This window comes from Melanerpes formicivorus, unplaced genomic scaffold, assembly GCF_026170545.1.
Source record: "Melanerpes formicivorus ecotype bairdi unplaced genomic scaffold, bMelFor1.0.p_v2 SCAF_100, whole genome shotgun sequence".
Taxonomy (NCBI): domain Eukaryota; kingdom Metazoa; phylum Chordata; class Aves; order Piciformes; family Picidae; genus Melanerpes; species Melanerpes formicivorus.
This window is the reverse complement of record NW_027142452.1, coordinates 1170859-1188158: the sequence shown is the minus strand read 5'-3', so window position 1 is coordinate 1188158 and position 17300 is coordinate 1170859. Positions and strand designations below refer to the sequence as shown.

The window sequence follows — 17300 nt, the reverse complement described above, 5'->3', positions numbered from 1 at the left end:
AAACTCCCTCCCTTTTTCAGTCTGTGAAGATGGCTCTGGAAGTGTCAGCTTTTGGCCTGCAGTGATGGCTCTCTGACCTATCTGATCTCCAAAATGCCTTTTATTTTTGACTCTCTGACAACTAAATTGTGCTGCCTCGTGGGTTTTATAAAGGCTGTTTCAACCTAGATAAAAGGAAATGCTTTTAGGGAAATAGAGGAGATGATAAACTGTCTGTGCTGCTGAGCAGGAGTTCTCTGTTGTGTTTCTGCAAAGCCAGAGGCTTGGGTTGGAAGGGACCTTAAAGCTCAGCTAGTTCCAACCCCACTGCTGTGGGCAGGGACACCTCCCACCGGACCAGGCTGTTCAAAGCCTCATCCAGCCTGGTCTTCCAGGGATGAGGCATCCACAACTTCTCTGGGCAACCCATTCCAGTGTCTCACCACTCTCATAGTCAAGACCTTCTTGCTCATCATAGAATGGTCTGGGCCAGAAGGGACCTCCAAAGGTCATCCAGTCCGACCGCCCCACAGGCAGCTGGGGCATCCCCAGCTAGTGCAGGCTGCCCAGGGCCTCCTCGAGCCTCAGCTTGGTATCTGCAGGAAGGGGCCTCAGCCACCTCCCTGGGCAACCTGTTCCAGTGTTTCACCACTCTCATAGTGAAGAACTTCTTCCTGATCTGCAGTCTACATCTGCTCTTCTCTGGTTTGAAGCCATTGCCCCTTGTCCTGTCACTGCAGGCCCTTGTAAACAGTCTCTCCCCATTCCTTCTTGTAGGCCCCCTCCAGGTATTGGAAGGCAGCTCTGAGGTCTCCCTGGAGCCTCCTCTTCTCCAGGCTGATCATCCCCAGCTCCCTCAGCCTGTCCTCATTGCAGAGGTGCTCCAACCTAAATCTCCCCTGCTCTAGTCTCAAGCCATTGCCCCTTGTCCTGTCACCACAGGCCCCCACAAGCATGCTCAGAAGAGCAGAGCATCCTTCCGTGACTAAAGCAGCAGGATTTATACAAGGTGTTGCAAACCCCCACCCCACAAACAGCCTTCAGGCTGTTGTTCCACAAGTGTGAGGAGAGCCCTCAGGCAGGCTGAGCTCTGAGACACAGAATCAACCAGGCTGGAAAAGACCTCAGGGATCCTCGAGTCCAACCTATCACCTACTACCCAACACCTCCTGACAACCAAACCATGGCTCCAGGTGCCACATCCCAGCCTTTCTGAATGCCTCCAGAGACAGTGACTCCACCACCTCCCTGGGCAGCACGTTCCAGTGGCCAGTTGCTCTTTCTGGGAAGGACTTTGTCTGACAGCATTCTCTGTGCCCCCTGCAGGTCCATCGCAACAGCCTGGCGCGGTGCAGCTGTGACGTGAACCCTTCCTGCGCGCTGTGCAGCGCGCGCGGCTCCCCGGCGCTGGACATCCAGTACGATGCCCCTTTGCTGGAGCGCCTCTCCCAGCTGGACTCCTGTGTCCATCCTGTCCTCTCATTCCCAGATGGTAAGAGCAGCACCCACGCAGCTGCTGGGGCCTGAGGTGGGCTGCAAGGGGTGGGCAGAGCTGCTCCAGAGCCGGGTTCTACACACTGGCCACAGCGACCCCAGGCAGAGCTGCAGGCTGGGGGCAGAGTGGCTGAGAGCAGCCAGGCAGGGAGGGACCTGGGGGTGCTGGTTGATGGTAGGCTGAGCATGAGCCTGCAGCATGTGCCAATAGCATCCTGGCCTGTATCATTGTGGCCAGCAGGAGCAGGGAAGTCATTCTGCCCTGTGCTCAGCACTGGTGAGGCCACACCTTGAGTCCTGTGCCCAGTTCTGGGCCCCTCAGTTTAAGAAGGACATTGAGAGACTTGAAGGTGTCCAGAGAAGGGCAACAGAGCTGGGGAGGGGTCTGGAGCACAGCCCTGTGAGGAGAGGCTGAGGGAGCTGGGGTTGCTTAGCCTGGAGAAGAGGAGGCTCAGGGGAGACCTTCTTGCTCTCTCCAACTCCCTGAAGGGAGGTTGTAGCCAGGAGGGAGGTTGTGGCCTCTTCTCCCAGGCAAGCAGCACCAGAACAAGAGGACACAGTCTCAAGCTGTGCCGGGGGAGGTTTAGGCTGGAGGTGAGGAAGAAATTCTTCCCAGCAAGAGAGATTGGCCATTGGAATGTGCTGCCCAGGGAGGTGGTGGAGTCCCCATCCCTGGAGGTGTTTAGGAAGAGACTGGATGAGGCCCTTGGTGCCATGGTTTAGTTGATGAGATGGTGCTGGGTGATAGGTTGAACTTGGTGATCTGTGAGGTCTTTCCAACCTGGTCTGGTCTGGTCTGGTCTACTGCTCCATCCTGGGCAGTTGGAGGAAGTGCAGATCTGCTTAGGTACAAGCAAGGAATGGTTTGGGCTGAAAGGGATCTTAAAGATCATCCAGTTCCAACCTCCTGCCTATGGGACACGTCCTATAGACCAGGTTGCTCAAGTCCCCATCCAGCCTGGCTTTGAACACTTGCAGGGTGAAAGTGTTTTTAGGAGCAGAGCATTTTCTGGAGCTGGAAGGTCTGGCAGAGTGTTACAGCTGAAGCCTGCTGTGCTGTCAGTGTGGCTGTGGGAACCTGACCAGGAGGCTCACCTAGGGTGGAGAGACCAAGCAGTGCCTGGGAGTCTGTGCTGGGACCTGCTCTGAGGCTGAGGTCTCTGTTTGTTTCTTTAAACCACTTGAGGACCATTTGCTTCTGCAGAGTTTATTCATCAGGAGCAAAATTCTTTGTGGATTGCTTTAAGTCACAAGAAATTATGGGTTTTTTGTGACCTTGTAAGGAGTTGTTAATGATCTTCCATGGTTCAGAGGGTGCAGTGGGAAGGGATGTTCCCATTAAGACACTTGTAACAGTATCAGGTTTAATCATCATTAAGAGGAATAACTAAACCAACCCTGACAGGGGTTGCTCACAGATTTCATGTGCAGGGACTTCTCCCAAGGGAAAAGAAATCGTTTCCAGGCTCTTTTGCTTCATAAGCTGCCAAATCCAGCACAGGCCTGCTCTCTGACCAAAAACTACTGGCATGCATGGAATTGGTGACCATCTGTCTTCTCCTTCCTCTGATCAAACAGTACAGGAGCACAGCTGATAGGAGCTGGTTCTCTTATCAGGAGATTCAGCTCATAGAATCATAGTCAGGGTTGGAAGGGACCTCAGAGATCAGCCAGTTCCAACCCCCCCATTACACCTCACACCACAGCAGGTTGCTCACAGCCACCTCCAGCCTGGCTGCAAACACCTCCAGGCAGGAGGCTTCCACCACCTCCCTGGGCAGCCTGTGCCAGGCTCTCGCCACCCTCATGGGGAAGAATTTCTTCCTCACATCCAATCTGAATCTCCCCACTTCTGGTTTTGCTCCATCCCCCTCGTCCTCTCGCCATCTGACACCCTAACAGGTACCTCACCACCTTTCTTGTAGACCCCTTAAGATACTGGAAGGCCAAAATAAGGTCTCCTCAGAGTCTCCTCCTCTTCAGACTGGGCAGCCCCAACTCTCTCAAGTCTGTCCCCATGGCAGTGGTGCTCCAGCCCTCTGCTCATCCTCGTGGCCCTCGTGGTAGTTCTTTTGCTTGACAGGAGTGTGTGGCTGCTGGAGATGTGACTCACCAGTGGGAATGCTGGGAGAGGGGGGTCTGTGTGTCCCTGTTTGTCCTGAGGATGTGACCTGGTGGGTGCAGGTGAAGACACTGAGCTCACATCTGTGTTTGGGTTCAGGCCCCAGCTTTGCACAAGCTTCATGTGCCAGTGGGAAAGGCAGCGGGTGTCTGGGAGCAATTAATCTGGCATCTTGCACTAGCACTCGATTTAAACCAGCCTAAAAATAGCACCAAGTTACTATTTTCAACACTTAAATCCCCACACACCCCTCCAAAGACACAGCTCTGCTGAGGAATGCTGAAGGAGCTGAGCACACTGAGCTGCTGGAGCAGAAATTTCCTGGTTCCACAGCTCTTGTAATCACGTCTGCAGTGTTCAGTTTAATATCCTCAGAAGCCTGTTGTGGGCTCTTGCAGCATGGCCACCAGGCAAATGATCTCATCCCATATTCACTTCCCATTTTCTTAGGGTCAGCTGCAGCCAGCTCACATGGTAAGAGATCTGTCCTGGCTGCAGGAGACAAAAAACACTCTGGTTTAAGAGCTGTACAGTGGAAAGCTCAAAGCACCTGCACAGAAACAGCCATTTCCCTCCCTCCCTCCCTCCCTCCCTCTCTCCTAATAACTTTGATTATTCAATAATGCCAGGGCTGCTTTTTGGGAGTGGGGAGCATAGACTCCTAGAATGATTTGGGTTGGAAAATCCTTCTTAAGACCAAGTCTAGCCTTCGGCCCAGCACCACCATGGCTGTTAGCCCATGGCCCCACGTTCCTTGAACCCCTCCAGGGATGGTGCCTCCACCACCTCCCTGGGCAGCCTGTTCCAATGCCTGACCACTCTTGCAGCAAAGAAACTGTTGCTCATGTCCACCCCAGACCTCCCCTGCTGCAGTTTGAGGCCAAGTGGTTTCCTAGCCGCACGTGAAGCCAGGCAGTGTGATCAGCAAGGGGAGTTGCTCACCCTGATGCTGCTAGTCTGCATCAAGGTGTCTTCAAATTGCTCTTGGTGCTCCCCCTGCTTATTTGGGGGGTGTCACCTTAAGACCAGCTGGCTGGCAAGATGGGCAGAGGCTGAGATGAGACCTTCTGGAGGAGGCTGTTAGATGGAGCTCTGAGCATGTGCTGACTTTCACTTTGAGCCTGCCTCTGCTGCCAGCAGCCCATCTCCGGTGCCGTTTGCCAAGGGCAAAACTGCCAGGCACCACGGGAAGAGGAGGATCATTGGATCATTTCTCCTTCTTCTGGCAAGCAGGACACAGGATCCATGGCACTTAACCCCTTGCACTTCCTAAGTGCTTTGTCCCTTTCCTTGAGGGTCGAGGAGTGTTTTGGTGCTGCTGGGTTTTATGCCGTTGTTTTTTCCCCTGGTTCATCTAATTTCTCGTCGGGAATTTTCAGATGATGTAATAACCTTTGTGGGGAGGCTGTGAGCCGGGGCTCTGGTTGCCATCTGCTGGTCCCTGGGAGGCCTGCACTGCTCCACTGAGAAGGAGGAGGAGGAGGGACTGTGTCACTTGCTGCACAGAGTGGTGCAGGCCGTGCTGTGACAGCAGGACGGTGACAAGCCAGCCAGGACTCGTTCTTCTGCTGACAAAGTTGTGTCTTGCGTTTTTCCCCTCCCTCTGACCTGTTTCCTCCTTCCACAGATGTGTGGGCTGCTGGGGTGGGAGGGATTTCCAGGAGAAAGCAGAAAATGAAGAGAGGAGAGGCTGTTTCCCAAAGCCAGAGCACTTCATCACAGTCGTGTTGCAGCCTCACTGGCGACTCAGTCCCAGAGTGGTAGGGTTGGAAGGGCCCTCTGGGATCATCCAGTCCAACCCCCCTGCTAAAGCAGGGCACCCACAGCAGCTTGCCCAGGAGCACAATGTCCTGGGGGGGTTGGAAGCTCTCCAGGGGAGACTCCACAACCTGTCTGGGCAGCCTGCTCCAGGGCTCAGCACCCTCACACCAAAGTAGTTTCTCCTCCTGCTCAGATGGAACCTCTCAGGTTCTGGTTTGTCCCCACTGCCCCATGTCCAGCCACTGGGCACCACTGAGAAGATTCTGACCCCATCCTCTTGCCCCCCAACCCTTTAGCTGTTGATCAGCATCAGTGAGATCAAGCTGGTTTGAAAGGAGCCTCATAATAAACTGATAAAACCTCTGCTAAGAGACAAAGCATGCAGTGTGCTCTCACCCTGTGAATGCCCTTCCTTAGCACGTGGAGGAGGCTGAACCAGAACTGTAACCACCCAGGTACCAGAACTGGAGCTGGCCTGGCTTTTTCCTGAGCTCCACATCCCCCCATGCCCCTGTTATTCACAGCCAGCTCCAGCCCATGCTCTGCCAGCTCTCTCCATCCTGTTTGCCTGCCTGGGGCTGCTGGGGCTTTCCAGTTCCTGGAACTGGTGTGGAAATATTGAGGAGAGATTCAGATACCAGCCACTGAGACTCCCAACAGGGCTTGAATCTCTGCCACATGCCCTCTGAGATGATCTCAATGCAGTTCTTAATCCCACGGCAGCTCCTAATTGCCTCCACATCCCCTCTTCAGGCACAGAGTGAGGAGCTTTGTTCCTTCAGCAGGGCCTGGGAAGGTTCAGCTCTGCTCAGGGCTGCTTCAAAGTCCCTGTGAAAATGTCATGTGAGCTTGAGAGATGTGGGGGAGGGATGTTTTACTCTACTGATGCTCATCTTGGTGCTTTTAACTCCTAGTTGTGGCCGCAGGAGTTTGCGTCAGGCTGTGCCCCACTGGCAGCAGCCTGCTGCCCTGTGCTGGGGAGGAGAGCAAAGACCCTGCTGTGTGCTTGGAGAAGATAAATCCCTGTCTCAGTGGTTCTCCTGTTAACCCCAAAGCTTCTAGGGGTTTGGCCCTTAGGGATGTAGGAGAGGGATGGGTCTTGGGAAGGACTGAGGCAGCAGGATTTGGTGATCCTATGTGAAGTTTGAAGCCATGCAGGAAGGCTTGTTGGTGGGGCTCCTGAGGATGGAGTCATTTGCTACTCCAGTTAGTAGTTTTTAGTCCACTGTAGCCTATCTGCAAAAGAAGTGCATTCAGTAATCTCCTTACAGTTCTGTCTTCTGGGTGGGGTTGGGAGTGTGGACCTGGATGGGGACTGAGGAAAAACCAAGCTTGAGGAATGTGGGAAGTGTCTGCTGAACTTCACACCAGGGAGTGAGCTGTGAGGTGGCAGGAGCAGGGACAGGTTGCTCTGCACTGTCATCAGCTGTGGTAAGCCCAGAGCCCTCGGCCTCACAGGGCCCCTGGGTTTGCAGCTCACAGGTGGCTGAGAGCAGCAGCACTGCTGCTAGTGGAGCTCCTGAGAGGTGCTCACTCACAACTTTCCTTAGGGGATTGATGTCTCACATCAGCAGATTAACATCATGCACGACTTGGCTGGCTCTTGGGTTGACCTGAAGCTGAGGATTTCAGCTGAATTCCTCTCTTTCAGCCCCACACTTGTGTAGATTTGATGTACTGAGGTATTTCTGATTCTGGGGAGTCAGATCTGAGATGGCAGAGCGAAGCACAGCAGTGCAGGAGATAAGTGCAGTGGTAAAGATGTGTGGTTTGGTGACAAAGGCTTCATTCTCCTGCTGGGATACACCTGGGGCTGTGGATCCTGTAGCAATGTCCTTCTCCCAGAGAGTTTCAGATTAGAAGTGTTGGATCCTGTCACTGCAGGTCCTCCTAGAGCATGAGGGAGCTGTAGGCAAGCCTGGGTTTTACAGGCAACACCTCTGTGTTTGCTGAGGGATCCTCTTAGTGGGGGACTGGGAGAGGGGCAGGGATTGGAGCCTCGATGATCTTGCAGGTCCCTTCTGAGCCAAACCATTCCATAACTGCACGAACGAACTGTGGTTCCAGAGCTTTCTGGGCAGGCCGGAGCTGACTGGCACGCCTGTTGTGTGTCCCTCTGCAGATGTGCCGACGAGCCTGCACTTCCAGAGCATGCTGAAATCCCAGTGGCAGAACAAACCCTACGAGAAAATCAAAGCTCCCAAGAAGCTCTCTCTGAAGCACAGAGCCCCCATGCCTGCCAGCAGCCTGCCTGACCCTGCTCGCAAGGACCGCCACAAGCTGGTGAACTCCTTCTTCACTGCAGCCAGTAAGTGTCCTCCTGCACCACCACCTGCAGCACAGCAGGCCTGCGGTCTGGGAGCAGAGAGGAGGAGCAGGAGGATGCCCTTCAAATTCAGCTCTCAGGGATGAGGCTGAGAGTGAAATGTGTGCAGGTTGTGAAGTTCAGGTTGGGCTCAGTTTGTAGGGACCTCTCCTTGAGCACTGTGAGGCTGTGTTCATGCTGGGCATTAGGAGAGCTCTGAGCACACCCCTCCAGCACCCCAATGGTGCTGAGCTTGACCTGCCTGGTTTGTAGGGACCTCTCCTTGAGCAGGGTGAGGCTGTGCTCATGCTGGGCATTAGGAGAGCTCTGAGCACACCCCTCCAGCACCCCAATGGTGCTGAGCTTGACCTGCCTGGATTTACGGAGCCGGTGGGCTCTGCCCAGGGCTGCTGTGGCACCAGAAGGAGAGGTGCAAACAGGCCTTTCATAGCTCTTTCTCTGTTCCCCTCCTCAGAGCGCTCCCATCCAAAAGCCCCAGCAGACAAGGCACACAGGCCACCCTTAGACGATTTTTCGGCCGTGGCCAAGGCCGAGAGAGCTGCAGAGCGCTCGCTCGTGCCGCCTGCTGCCCCTGACAGAAGGCGATCGCGCGACTGCTCGGCTGAGAGGAGCGAAGGTAGGCGCCCAGGGCCAGCTCTCTCGGGGGGAGCTTGGGCTTTGCTACACATCCAGCCTCTCTCCCCACCTTCAGCCTCGGAGATGGGGGGCGCTGCACTGCTTCTGGGCGTCTGCTCTAACTGCTTCTTCCCCCAGGGCCTCTGGGAGAGGCTGCTGGCCGCCGGCAGGAGATGCTTCTCTCGCGCACAGCGCTCTGCAGCACAGGCCGTGTCTGGTGCACATGGTCCTTTTCTGTCCAGCACTACCTCTCTCCACTTTGCCTTTGTTTGGTCCTTGCTAATGTCATCCTTCATTTTCTCCCACCCTCCCTTCTGCAGTGTTGAAGCATCACACGGATGTCGGTGGCCCAAGCTACTTGTCAGCAGCTGCGACCCCCACACCTCACAGCCCCATAGCGCGGCAGCTGTCCACCTCCTCAGAAGGCTCTGCTCCTGCCAGCACGAGTTCACAGGGCACCTCCAACACAGCTGTAAGTATCCAGTGCATTTCTGGAGAGCTTTCTGAGCTCTCTTCCATCATGGAGACCAGCTCTGAGCTTCCTGGTTCAAGTGACAGGGAACCTACTGGAGAGAGCCCAGCGGGGGCTTCAAGGGTGCTGAGAGGCCAGGAGCATCTCTGTGAGGAGGAAAGGCTGAGAGCCCTGGGGGCTGTTGAGCCTGGAGAAGAGCAGCCTGAGAGGGGATCTGATCAATGCTCAGCAAGAGCTAAAGGGCAGGGGGCAAGAGGGTGGGATCAGATTCTTCTCAGTGGTGTCCAGGGACAGGACATGGGGCAACAGGCCCAAACTGGAACCCAGGGAGTTCCATATAAACAGGAGGAGAAACTTCTTTCTGGAGCCCTGGAGCAGGCTGCCCAGAGAAGTTCTGGAGTCTCCTCTGGAGAGATTCCAGATCCATCCCACCTGGCTATTGTGATGCTGGGTGCCCCTGCTTTAGCAGAGGGGAGGGGTTGGACTTGATTATCCCCAGAGGTCCCTTCCAGCCCCACCATTCTGTGACTCCCTGGTGCCATGGCAATAGTTGCCCACCCATTCTGTCTTCATACAGCTTCACCAGGAGGCCTAGGCCCGTGGCTGTGTCAGGTCCCCAACAGCTGGGTTGCCACCTGGTTTTACACTGACAGCTGCAGGGCCCAAAGGAGAGGGCAGACATGGTACATGGCAGGTGAACCTGGCAGGAAAATGGTTGTGTATGAAGCTGATCTTTGAGGACTTGTGTCACTGTACCATGAGTGCTGCAGTCACAGCTTCAGGGGAGGTTTTTGAGTAGACAGGTGGTGGGAGAGCACCCAGAGTTCAGCCAGGTTTGGATAGCTGGTGTGGAGCTTAGTTCTGACTTGGGAGATCTATTCCAGTCAAGAGTGCAGTGCAGGTGGAAGCTGTTAGGCTCCTGGTGATCTCCTGTGTGACTGCTTCACATTCCTCCTGTCACCTGTGGCAGGTCCAGACCCTTGCAGGGACATGGGCAGGGAGGCTCTTTCCAAACAGGATGGTTCTTCACCTCCCTCAGACTGGTAGTGGATTGTGGGAGAGTTTTCTTCTTGTGGGTCAGTTTTTCAGTCTCCATATCCACCTGACTGCAGTGACAGACAGTGGCTGGAGCTCAGCAGCCCTTGTTCACCTCGTTTCAGTGCCTGCAGGGCCACCACAGCCCTTACCCTTGTTTGCACCTTCCAAGCTGAGGAGTTCTGGTTGGGAAGCAAGCAGTAGGTGAAGTCCATTGTGGTGCAAACTGTTGTTGGCTCTGGAGTCTCCATAGATCATAAATAGGTCATATGGCTCCAAGGCTGTTTGTGTGAGGCCATCAACAGCCTAACAAAGCCTACAACCCCTTCTCACGTGGTTCTTGCCTTCATGTTCCAGCAGCCAAGGAGGAGGAGAGGAGAAAGCTCCTTTGACATTAACAACATTGTCATCCCCATGTCCGTCGCTGCAACGACTCGTGTGGAGAAGCTGCAGTACAAAGAGATCCTCACCCCCAGGTACCTGCCTGCTCCTGGCTCCCATGGGATTCTCACATCCCAGGCTTTGCTGTGCAGCTGCCCTGTGTCAGAAGTTCAGCCCTAGCTTTGTTCCTGTGGGTGCTAACCTGGTGAGGAAAAGGGCTTCTGTGTTCCTGGGACGTAGAAGGTTTGGACAACTTAGTGATCCTTCATTGATGGAGACTGAGGAGTTGGGGAATGTGTTGCCTGAGCATCCTTCATGTGGGGCAGCCAGCTGCCATGCTCTGGGCTCTCTGCAGTCTAGAGGCATCCTGGTTGTCCTCTGTCCTGCTGCAGAGCTGCTGAGTGTGTTGAGCCCAAGGTCCTGGTGGCTCCTCAGCTCTGCTCATGCCTAGGCTGGGTTAATGTGACACTGCCTTGGGTCACAGCAGCCAGGAGGAGCCCTCCTGTGCCAGGGCAGTGGTAGGCATCAGGAGTTGCCTCTGCCCAGCTGAGTGCAAGGAGGTGAGCTGTCAGTCCTGCTTTGGATGGTCTTGGATTAACACCATGGATGAGATCAGCTCCTGGACTTCTCACTCAAGTGCTTGCTGGGAGTGTGCCAACTTGCTGCAGCACTGGAGCAGCCTCTTCATCTGGACTGCCCAGTTCCTAGTCCTCCTTCTCCCTCCCAGTTCTCCAGGTCCCTTTCCCACCTTGGCTTTCTTCCTTCTGGTCCTACATGCTCTTCTCAGGCTCTGTTTGAAATGGGGCAGGGAGGGAGCCTGCAGTTGAGCCAGAGGAAGAGGAGGAAATGCTGCAGCATCTGCTCTGCTTCCTCTGCCCTTGAGAGGCAGCAGCTGGGCAGGGAGACGGAAGGGCCACAGTGGGAGGACACTTAAACCTTGCTCTCCATTCCTGACCCTCCCAGTGTGGAAAGGACATCTCCTGCCAGTCCCCCAGTGCTGCACTCTGGCTGTGAGCCCACCACAGAAAGATCTGCTCAAAATGGAGCAGGCTTATGGTGGGAGGGGAGAAACCTAATACCACAGGAGGGCTTTTGGGTAGACAAAAGTGGCCACTTGGTTTAAAACTGAGCCCAGGTCCATTGCTCTTGGTGGCAGGGTTGGCTTTTTTATTGCCCCAGAGGCAGTGTGAGGCAGGGCCTGTGCTGCTGAGGCTGACTGATGCTGTGTGTTACAGCTGGCGGGAAGTGGACATCAGCGCTCTGAAAGCCAACCCCGATGAAGACAACGAGGAGGTGAGGTGGTGTTTATTTCCCACTTAAGGTGGGGTGGGGTTGGTAGTGTCCATGGAGGACCCCAGAAGGAAGTGGGCACAAGGACCTCAGCAGAGAGGTGTGGAGCCTCTTCCTTTTGTGCAAGAGAAGGACATGCTTGGGCTTGCAGACAGCAGCCTGGGGCTGGTTCCCTCTCAGCAGAGGTGTGGGAGGGCAGAAGTTAGCTGGCTGGGTACAGCTGAGTCTGAGGTCTGGCTGCTGTCAGGAGATCTCTGGGCAGCACTCTTGTTATGGAATGGTCTGATCAAGGAGTCAGGAGCACTCCCACCACACAGTTACCATTTGAGCTATACTGGTGGAGGTGGCATTTCCCTGAGTCCCTGTGTGCGGTGAGGCACTGCCCTTGGCTTGGGCTCTCAGGCTCTGCCCCAGCGAGGCAGGCTGGCTCTAACGTGGTGCTCATTGGCAGCGCCTGCCTCCCTCCAGACACAGACACTGAGGGAGCTGGGCTTCTTCAGAGTGCACAGGAGAAGACTCTGGGGGGGGCCTTAGAGCTGCCTTCTGATACCTGAAGGAAACCTGCAGGAGGCTGCAGAGGGACTTTTTATGAGGGTGTCTAGAGACAGGACAAGAGTTTGAAGCTGAGGGAGAGCAGGGTTAGACTGGAGCTTAGGAAGAAGTTCTTCAGTATGAAGGTGGTGAGACTCTGCAATAGGCTGCCCAGGGAGGTTGTGGATGCTTCCTCCCTGGGGGTGTTCCAGGCCAGGTTGGATGAGGCTTTGTGCAGCTGAGTCTAGTTGAGAGGTGTCCCTGCCCACGGTGGGGAGGTTGGAGCAGATGATCTCGGAGGTCCTTCCCACCTGAGCTGTTCTCTGGTTCCCTCTGGCAGCTCTGCACCTTGGTGTTTGCTGTGAGGCAGCTCTGACCAAGCCTTGTCCCCTCCCTTGCAGATCGAGGACTTGTCTGACTCTGCCTTCGCCGCCCGGCACGGCAAGTGTGAGGAGATGGAGCGGGCGCGGTGGCTGTGGAGCACCAGCGTGCCCCCGCAGCGGCGGGGCAGCAGGTACGGCACCGGCAGCAGCACGGCTCCCCAGCAGGGCACAGAGCATGCAGAGGGCTTCCCTTGGCCAACGTGGCACTCCCTGCTCTTGGGAGCAGGTCGTGGAGGAGTTGCTGGGTTGGCTGATCCATGAAAGTGCTTAAAGCTTGTACAGGAAAGGTCTTGGTTACCACCAGAGCAGCCTGAGGAGCCCTTCCCGGGCAGGAGGTGGTCTGCTTAGGTGAGGCTGAGGTTACACATGAGCTAAGTGCCAGGCAACCAAGTCTGGCACTGTCTGTTGGGATTCTGTGTTCTCCAGCACTTTGGCCACTCCAGAAGAGTGGAGGCTGGTGCACCAGTCCAGGCTGGAAGAGAAGAGCCAAGGTGGGCACCTTTCTGCAGGAGCAAGCACCAGAGGCCTTTCTCAGCATCACATCTTGGTCTCTCTTGGCTGTCTCTGCAGTGTCATTTCTCTGCTCTGTTTCCACACAAGTCCTGATGTTCCTCTGATCACTTGGCACTTGATGCCCTTTCTGCAGTTGAGCCATCACATGCCCAGGTGGCCAAGAAGGCAAACAGCCTCCTGGCTTGGATGAGCAGTGGTGTGGCCAGCAGGACTAGAGAGGTCCTGTCCTCAGCACTGGAGAGGCTGCACCTCAAATCCTGGGTTCAGTTTGGGGGCATTGAGGGGGGGCTGGAGCAGGTCCAGGGAAGGGCAGCAAAGCTGGTGAAGGCTCTGGAGAACAGGGCTGGTGAAGAGCAGATGGGGGACCTGGGGCTGTCTAGTGTGGAGGAGGCTGAGGTAACTTCTTGTTTGTGTGGTTCCACCAGGCCCTTGTTCCCTCTCTGGGGAGTACCTGGGCCAGGCAGCAGCAGTGAGCTCCTGTAGAGCTCTTTGTGACCTGCTCCAGCAGATCTGCTGAGCATCTTGTAGTCTTCCTGCCTAGAGGATGTGACAGCCTGGTTTGGCTTTTGCCTGTAGCAGCATTCAGATTGCTTCTTGACCCAGCACGTGGACTCCATGGAGCTCACTGCGGTGTCGCTCTTGCAGCGGTCGGGCTGGGGCTGGCCTTGGCTCGGTGCTGATGAACATTTTGGCCAAGGTAGATTTCTGGAATCTGATCATTTGCCAGGCCTTGGTTGCTGCTTGCTGTTGCAATTCATCTTGAAGAGCTGCACCCATAAGTGGAGGCCTCCAGTTGGGTTTCTCTCCGTGTAGCCTGTGGGTCTCTTACCTGGCACGTTCTGGAGGTGCTCAAGCTTCCTGAATTCTGAGGCCCAAGGGGTGTGCAGTGCTGCTCCTACACTCAGCTGCTGAACTTGCTGCATTTTCAGCATCTTTGATTCACTACAGTTGGCTCCTGAAGTGCCTGGTGCCACATGGTGTGTGGATGGTGGAAACACTGGGAGAATGATTCTGGAGTGTCTGAGCTCATAGGGCGGCTTCTCAGCACGGTGTTCCTCCAGCACTCACAGCACAGGAGATGTGTGAGACATGCAGAGCCTTAGGAGAGCAGCATCAGTGATGCAAAGCTGCATCAGGACAGAGCTGGGCCTGGATGAGGTTAACCTCTGGCCTGACACTGTGCTAGGGGAGGTTTAGGTTGGACATGGGTCAAAATTTCTGTCCTGCCAGGGCGGTCAGGGATTGGAACTGGCTGCTCAGGATGGTGGTGAGGTCACCATCCCTGGAGGTGTTCAAGAAGTGTATGGCTGTGGCACCTGGGGGTGTGGTTTGGTGTCCATGGTAGTGTTGGGTTGATGGCTGGACTGGCTGATCCTGGAGGGCTTTTCCACCCCAAGCAACGTCCCTGCGTGCCCAGATCCCAGGGCATTCCCCACCGTGGGGCTGCTGCCGAGGAGGGGCAGCGGAAGGGGCTGGCAGGGTGGCGCTGGGGGGCAGCGAGCAGCCTGGGCCCCTGTCTGGGTGGGACTGAAGGCAGGCTCTCGGCTGTGTTCCTACCTCAGGTCTTACAGATCGACAGACGGACGGACGACCCCCCAGCTGGGGAACCCCTCGACCCCCCAGCCGGCCTCCCCTGACGTGGGCAGCTGCCACTCCCACCCGGAGCTGTCCCACACCCACTCCCCGCGCAGCCCCATCAGCCCCGAACTGCTCTCTGCCCCCCTCACCCCCCTCTCCCGGGACTCCCTGCGGCTCCTGTCCGGCGAGGACACCACTCGCTGCTCCACGCCCGAGGCCGGCTTCGACGAGCAGGTGAGTGCTGCCTGCTGCCTCCCCTCCTGCCCCGTGCCCCCACCTTTGCTCCTGGAGGGGGGAGGGAAGGTCCAGCTGCTTCCTGTCCCTGCAGCCAGCGCTGCTGATGAAGGTGACTGTGGTGCTCGAACAGGACTGGTTTGACCCCCTCGCTGCTGGGGGACAGCCTGGGAGCCTGCCTGTGGGGGATGCCATCCAAATGGTCATCTGGGCAGGATGCAGAGCCTGGGGCCATTGGGCATTGGGTGATTCTCCAGCAGCCAGTTCAGTTTAGAGGCTGCTGCTTCCTCCCCACACATGCCAGAGCTTCCCCTGTGCTGCTAACGATTCCATGCCCAGCACAGCACTGTGGAGCTGCCAGCTCTGAGCACAGCTGAGAGCAGCTGAGTTGGCAGGTGGAGGTGGAGGGGAGCCCAAGAGCTGCTCCAAGGGTGGCAGGGGGGCAGAAGAGCTGCTCCAAGGGGGGGCAGAAGAGCTGCTCCAAGGGGGAGCAGAAGAGCTGCTCCAAGGGGGGCAGGGGGGCAGAAGAGCTGCTCCAAGGGGGCAGAAGAGCTGCTCCAAGGGGGGCAGGGGGGCAGAAGAGCTGCTGTGAGCACAGGCTGTCTCTCCCTCAGGCCGTGCAGCCCTGGGAGCGCCGCACCTTTCCGCTCTCCTACGATCCCAGGACAGAGTGCGAGGACCAATCCGACGCCCAGGAGCGGTTGTCGCGCTGCACCCGGCGCACGTCGGGCGGCAAATCCTCCCGGGAGCCCGATGGCACTTCTGCTTTGCCCAACCTGGCCAGCCTCAAGAGCCGAACCCCTCTGGTGACATCCCCTTCCTCCTCCTCCTCCCCTTCCTCCTCTTCCTCTTCCTCCTCCTCCTGCTCCTCCTCCTCCTCCTCTTCCTCCGCAGCAGTTCAGCGGCCAGCGCACAGATAGAGACATGCGGGAAGACATAGAAACCAACACACAGAACTAACTCTTGGCATTAAAGCTTCCAAAATCTGCGTTTGATATTCAAACATCCTGCCGGGAATTTTCACAGTTTTTAGTGAATTTAAGGAGTTTAGAAACTGCTTTTGGTTTTTTTTTTTGTTTTGGTTTGGTTTGGTTTTGTTGTTTTGGTTTTTTTTTCCCTCTGTTTATTTTGGTTTCTTTCTTTTTTTGATTTCCTCTTCTTTTGTTTTGGTTTTGGGTTTTTGTTTCCTCTTTTGGTTTCTTCCTTTCTTTTATTATTTTTTTCTTCCTTTCTTTCTTTTTGTTTTTCTTCTCCATGTTTCCTTGTCATGTGACTGAGAGCCCCCCCTTCCCCCCCCCCAGATTTCCTCCCAGTGGAGCGAAGCTTTGGGAGGGGAGCAAGCCCACCAGACACCCCCCCACCCCCACCCCCTCTTTTCCTCCCCTCTCCTCTTGGGTGTATAAAACTAGAGCACAGGGTTTAGCTGACTAGCAGACGTCAGGGATAGTTCTCCCTCGAGCAGAAGGGTCTCTTCTTCTCTTAACTCACTTCCCACCCCCTCCCTGAAAGGTTTTAGTGGAGTGAAATTAGTGGTGAAAAGTGATGTCTTGGGATTGCAGCCTTCACTGTCTGTCTGTCTGTCCTCCCTGTGCAGTGTCCACCCTGCACCTTCGCTCTCTGGCGTTTCCCTCCCCTCAGTTGTAGTTCCAGGTGTCTCGAGGGTTGACTCTGCAATGCTCTCTCCCACCACCTTCCCGGCTCCTGGGGCTGCCACCACCTCCTGCTTTGTCCCTTGGCTGGGAGCAGCCCTTTGCCATGCCCAAGTTGGGCTGCCCTGGTATGGGGAGGGGGGATGAGGGAAGGACCCTTGGAGCTGCCTCCTCCACACCTCCCCCATCTGTCCTGGGTCAAAGGCAAGAAGGGGGCAGTGCCCAGCTCGGTGCTGGGGATGCTCTGAGCAGGAGCAGAAGTCACCACGCACCTCAGGGATGCCCTTTGGGGACAGGGCTGTTGGCCAAGGCCAGCAGCAGCTTTCAGCTGGGAAGTGCCCAAGCTCTGCCCTCAGCCCTGCGCCCCCGGCAGGGTTGGGGAGCTGGGGTGAGGGCAGCACCGAGAAGCTGCCAGGCACGGCGGGTGGCAGAGGAGCAGGACAGGCAGGTGGGTTGCAGAGCTGAGGCACTCAGGTGGTCCCTGGGGGGGGTGGGTTTAGCCTCAGAAAAGGGGGAATCAGAGAGAAGGAGGCACTGAGGTGCTGGGAGGCGTGGGGGTCTGTCACCACTGCTTCACTCCACTCCACGCACGGTCCCCGAACAGGCGTCGGTTCCATTTCACTGCCCACTCCTTGGTCCTGCCACAGCAGCTCCTGACAGGGATTTTTCTTTTCAAGCCCAGTTTGCTCCTTCCCTTTCTCCCCCTCCTTCCCTTTCTCCCCCTCCTTCCCACACCCACAGTGCCTCCCAGATCCCCCCAGACACACTCACACACACCGTTCCCATCCGTAAGGCTTCCCCGTCCCCGCGGTGTGGCTGTCGGTCCCTGTCCTGTTTGCCAGCGTTGTGCCTGTCCTGTGTATAATCACACCACCCCCCTCCCCCCTCCCACCCCCTCCCCCCCTCCCACCCCCCCAAAAAAAAAAGAAAAGAAAAA

General features: G+C 56.2%; 1 protein-coding gene across 4 annotated transcripts in view; it reads left to right on the top strand.

The window, feature by feature from the left end:
* Positions 1-17259, top strand: part of KANSL1 (KAT8 regulatory NSL complex subunit 1) — a 119217-nt gene extending 101958 nt beyond the window's left edge. For 2 of the 4 annotated variants that reach the window (XM_068166426.1, XM_068166427.1), the window contains 9 exons: positions 1306-1471; positions 7479-7664; positions 8137-8298; positions 8618-8769; positions 10162-10280; positions 11421-11478; positions 12408-12520; positions 14465-14714; positions 15329-17259. In XM_068166426.1, coding sequence (XP_068022527.1) covers positions 1306-1471; positions 7479-7664; positions 8137-8298; positions 8618-8769; positions 10162-10280; positions 11421-11478; positions 12408-12520; positions 14465-14714; positions 15329-15634 — 1512 coding nt within the window. In that variant the 3' untranslated portion in view covers positions 15635-17259. The remainder of the gene's footprint in view (positions 1-1305; positions 1472-7478; positions 7665-8136; positions 8299-8617; positions 8770-10161; positions 10281-11420; positions 11479-12407; positions 12521-14464; positions 14715-15328) is intronic. The other 2 variants (XM_068166428.1, XM_068166430.1) reach the window with 2 other exon arrangements.
* The last annotated feature ends 41 nt before the right edge of the window (positions 17260-17300 follow it).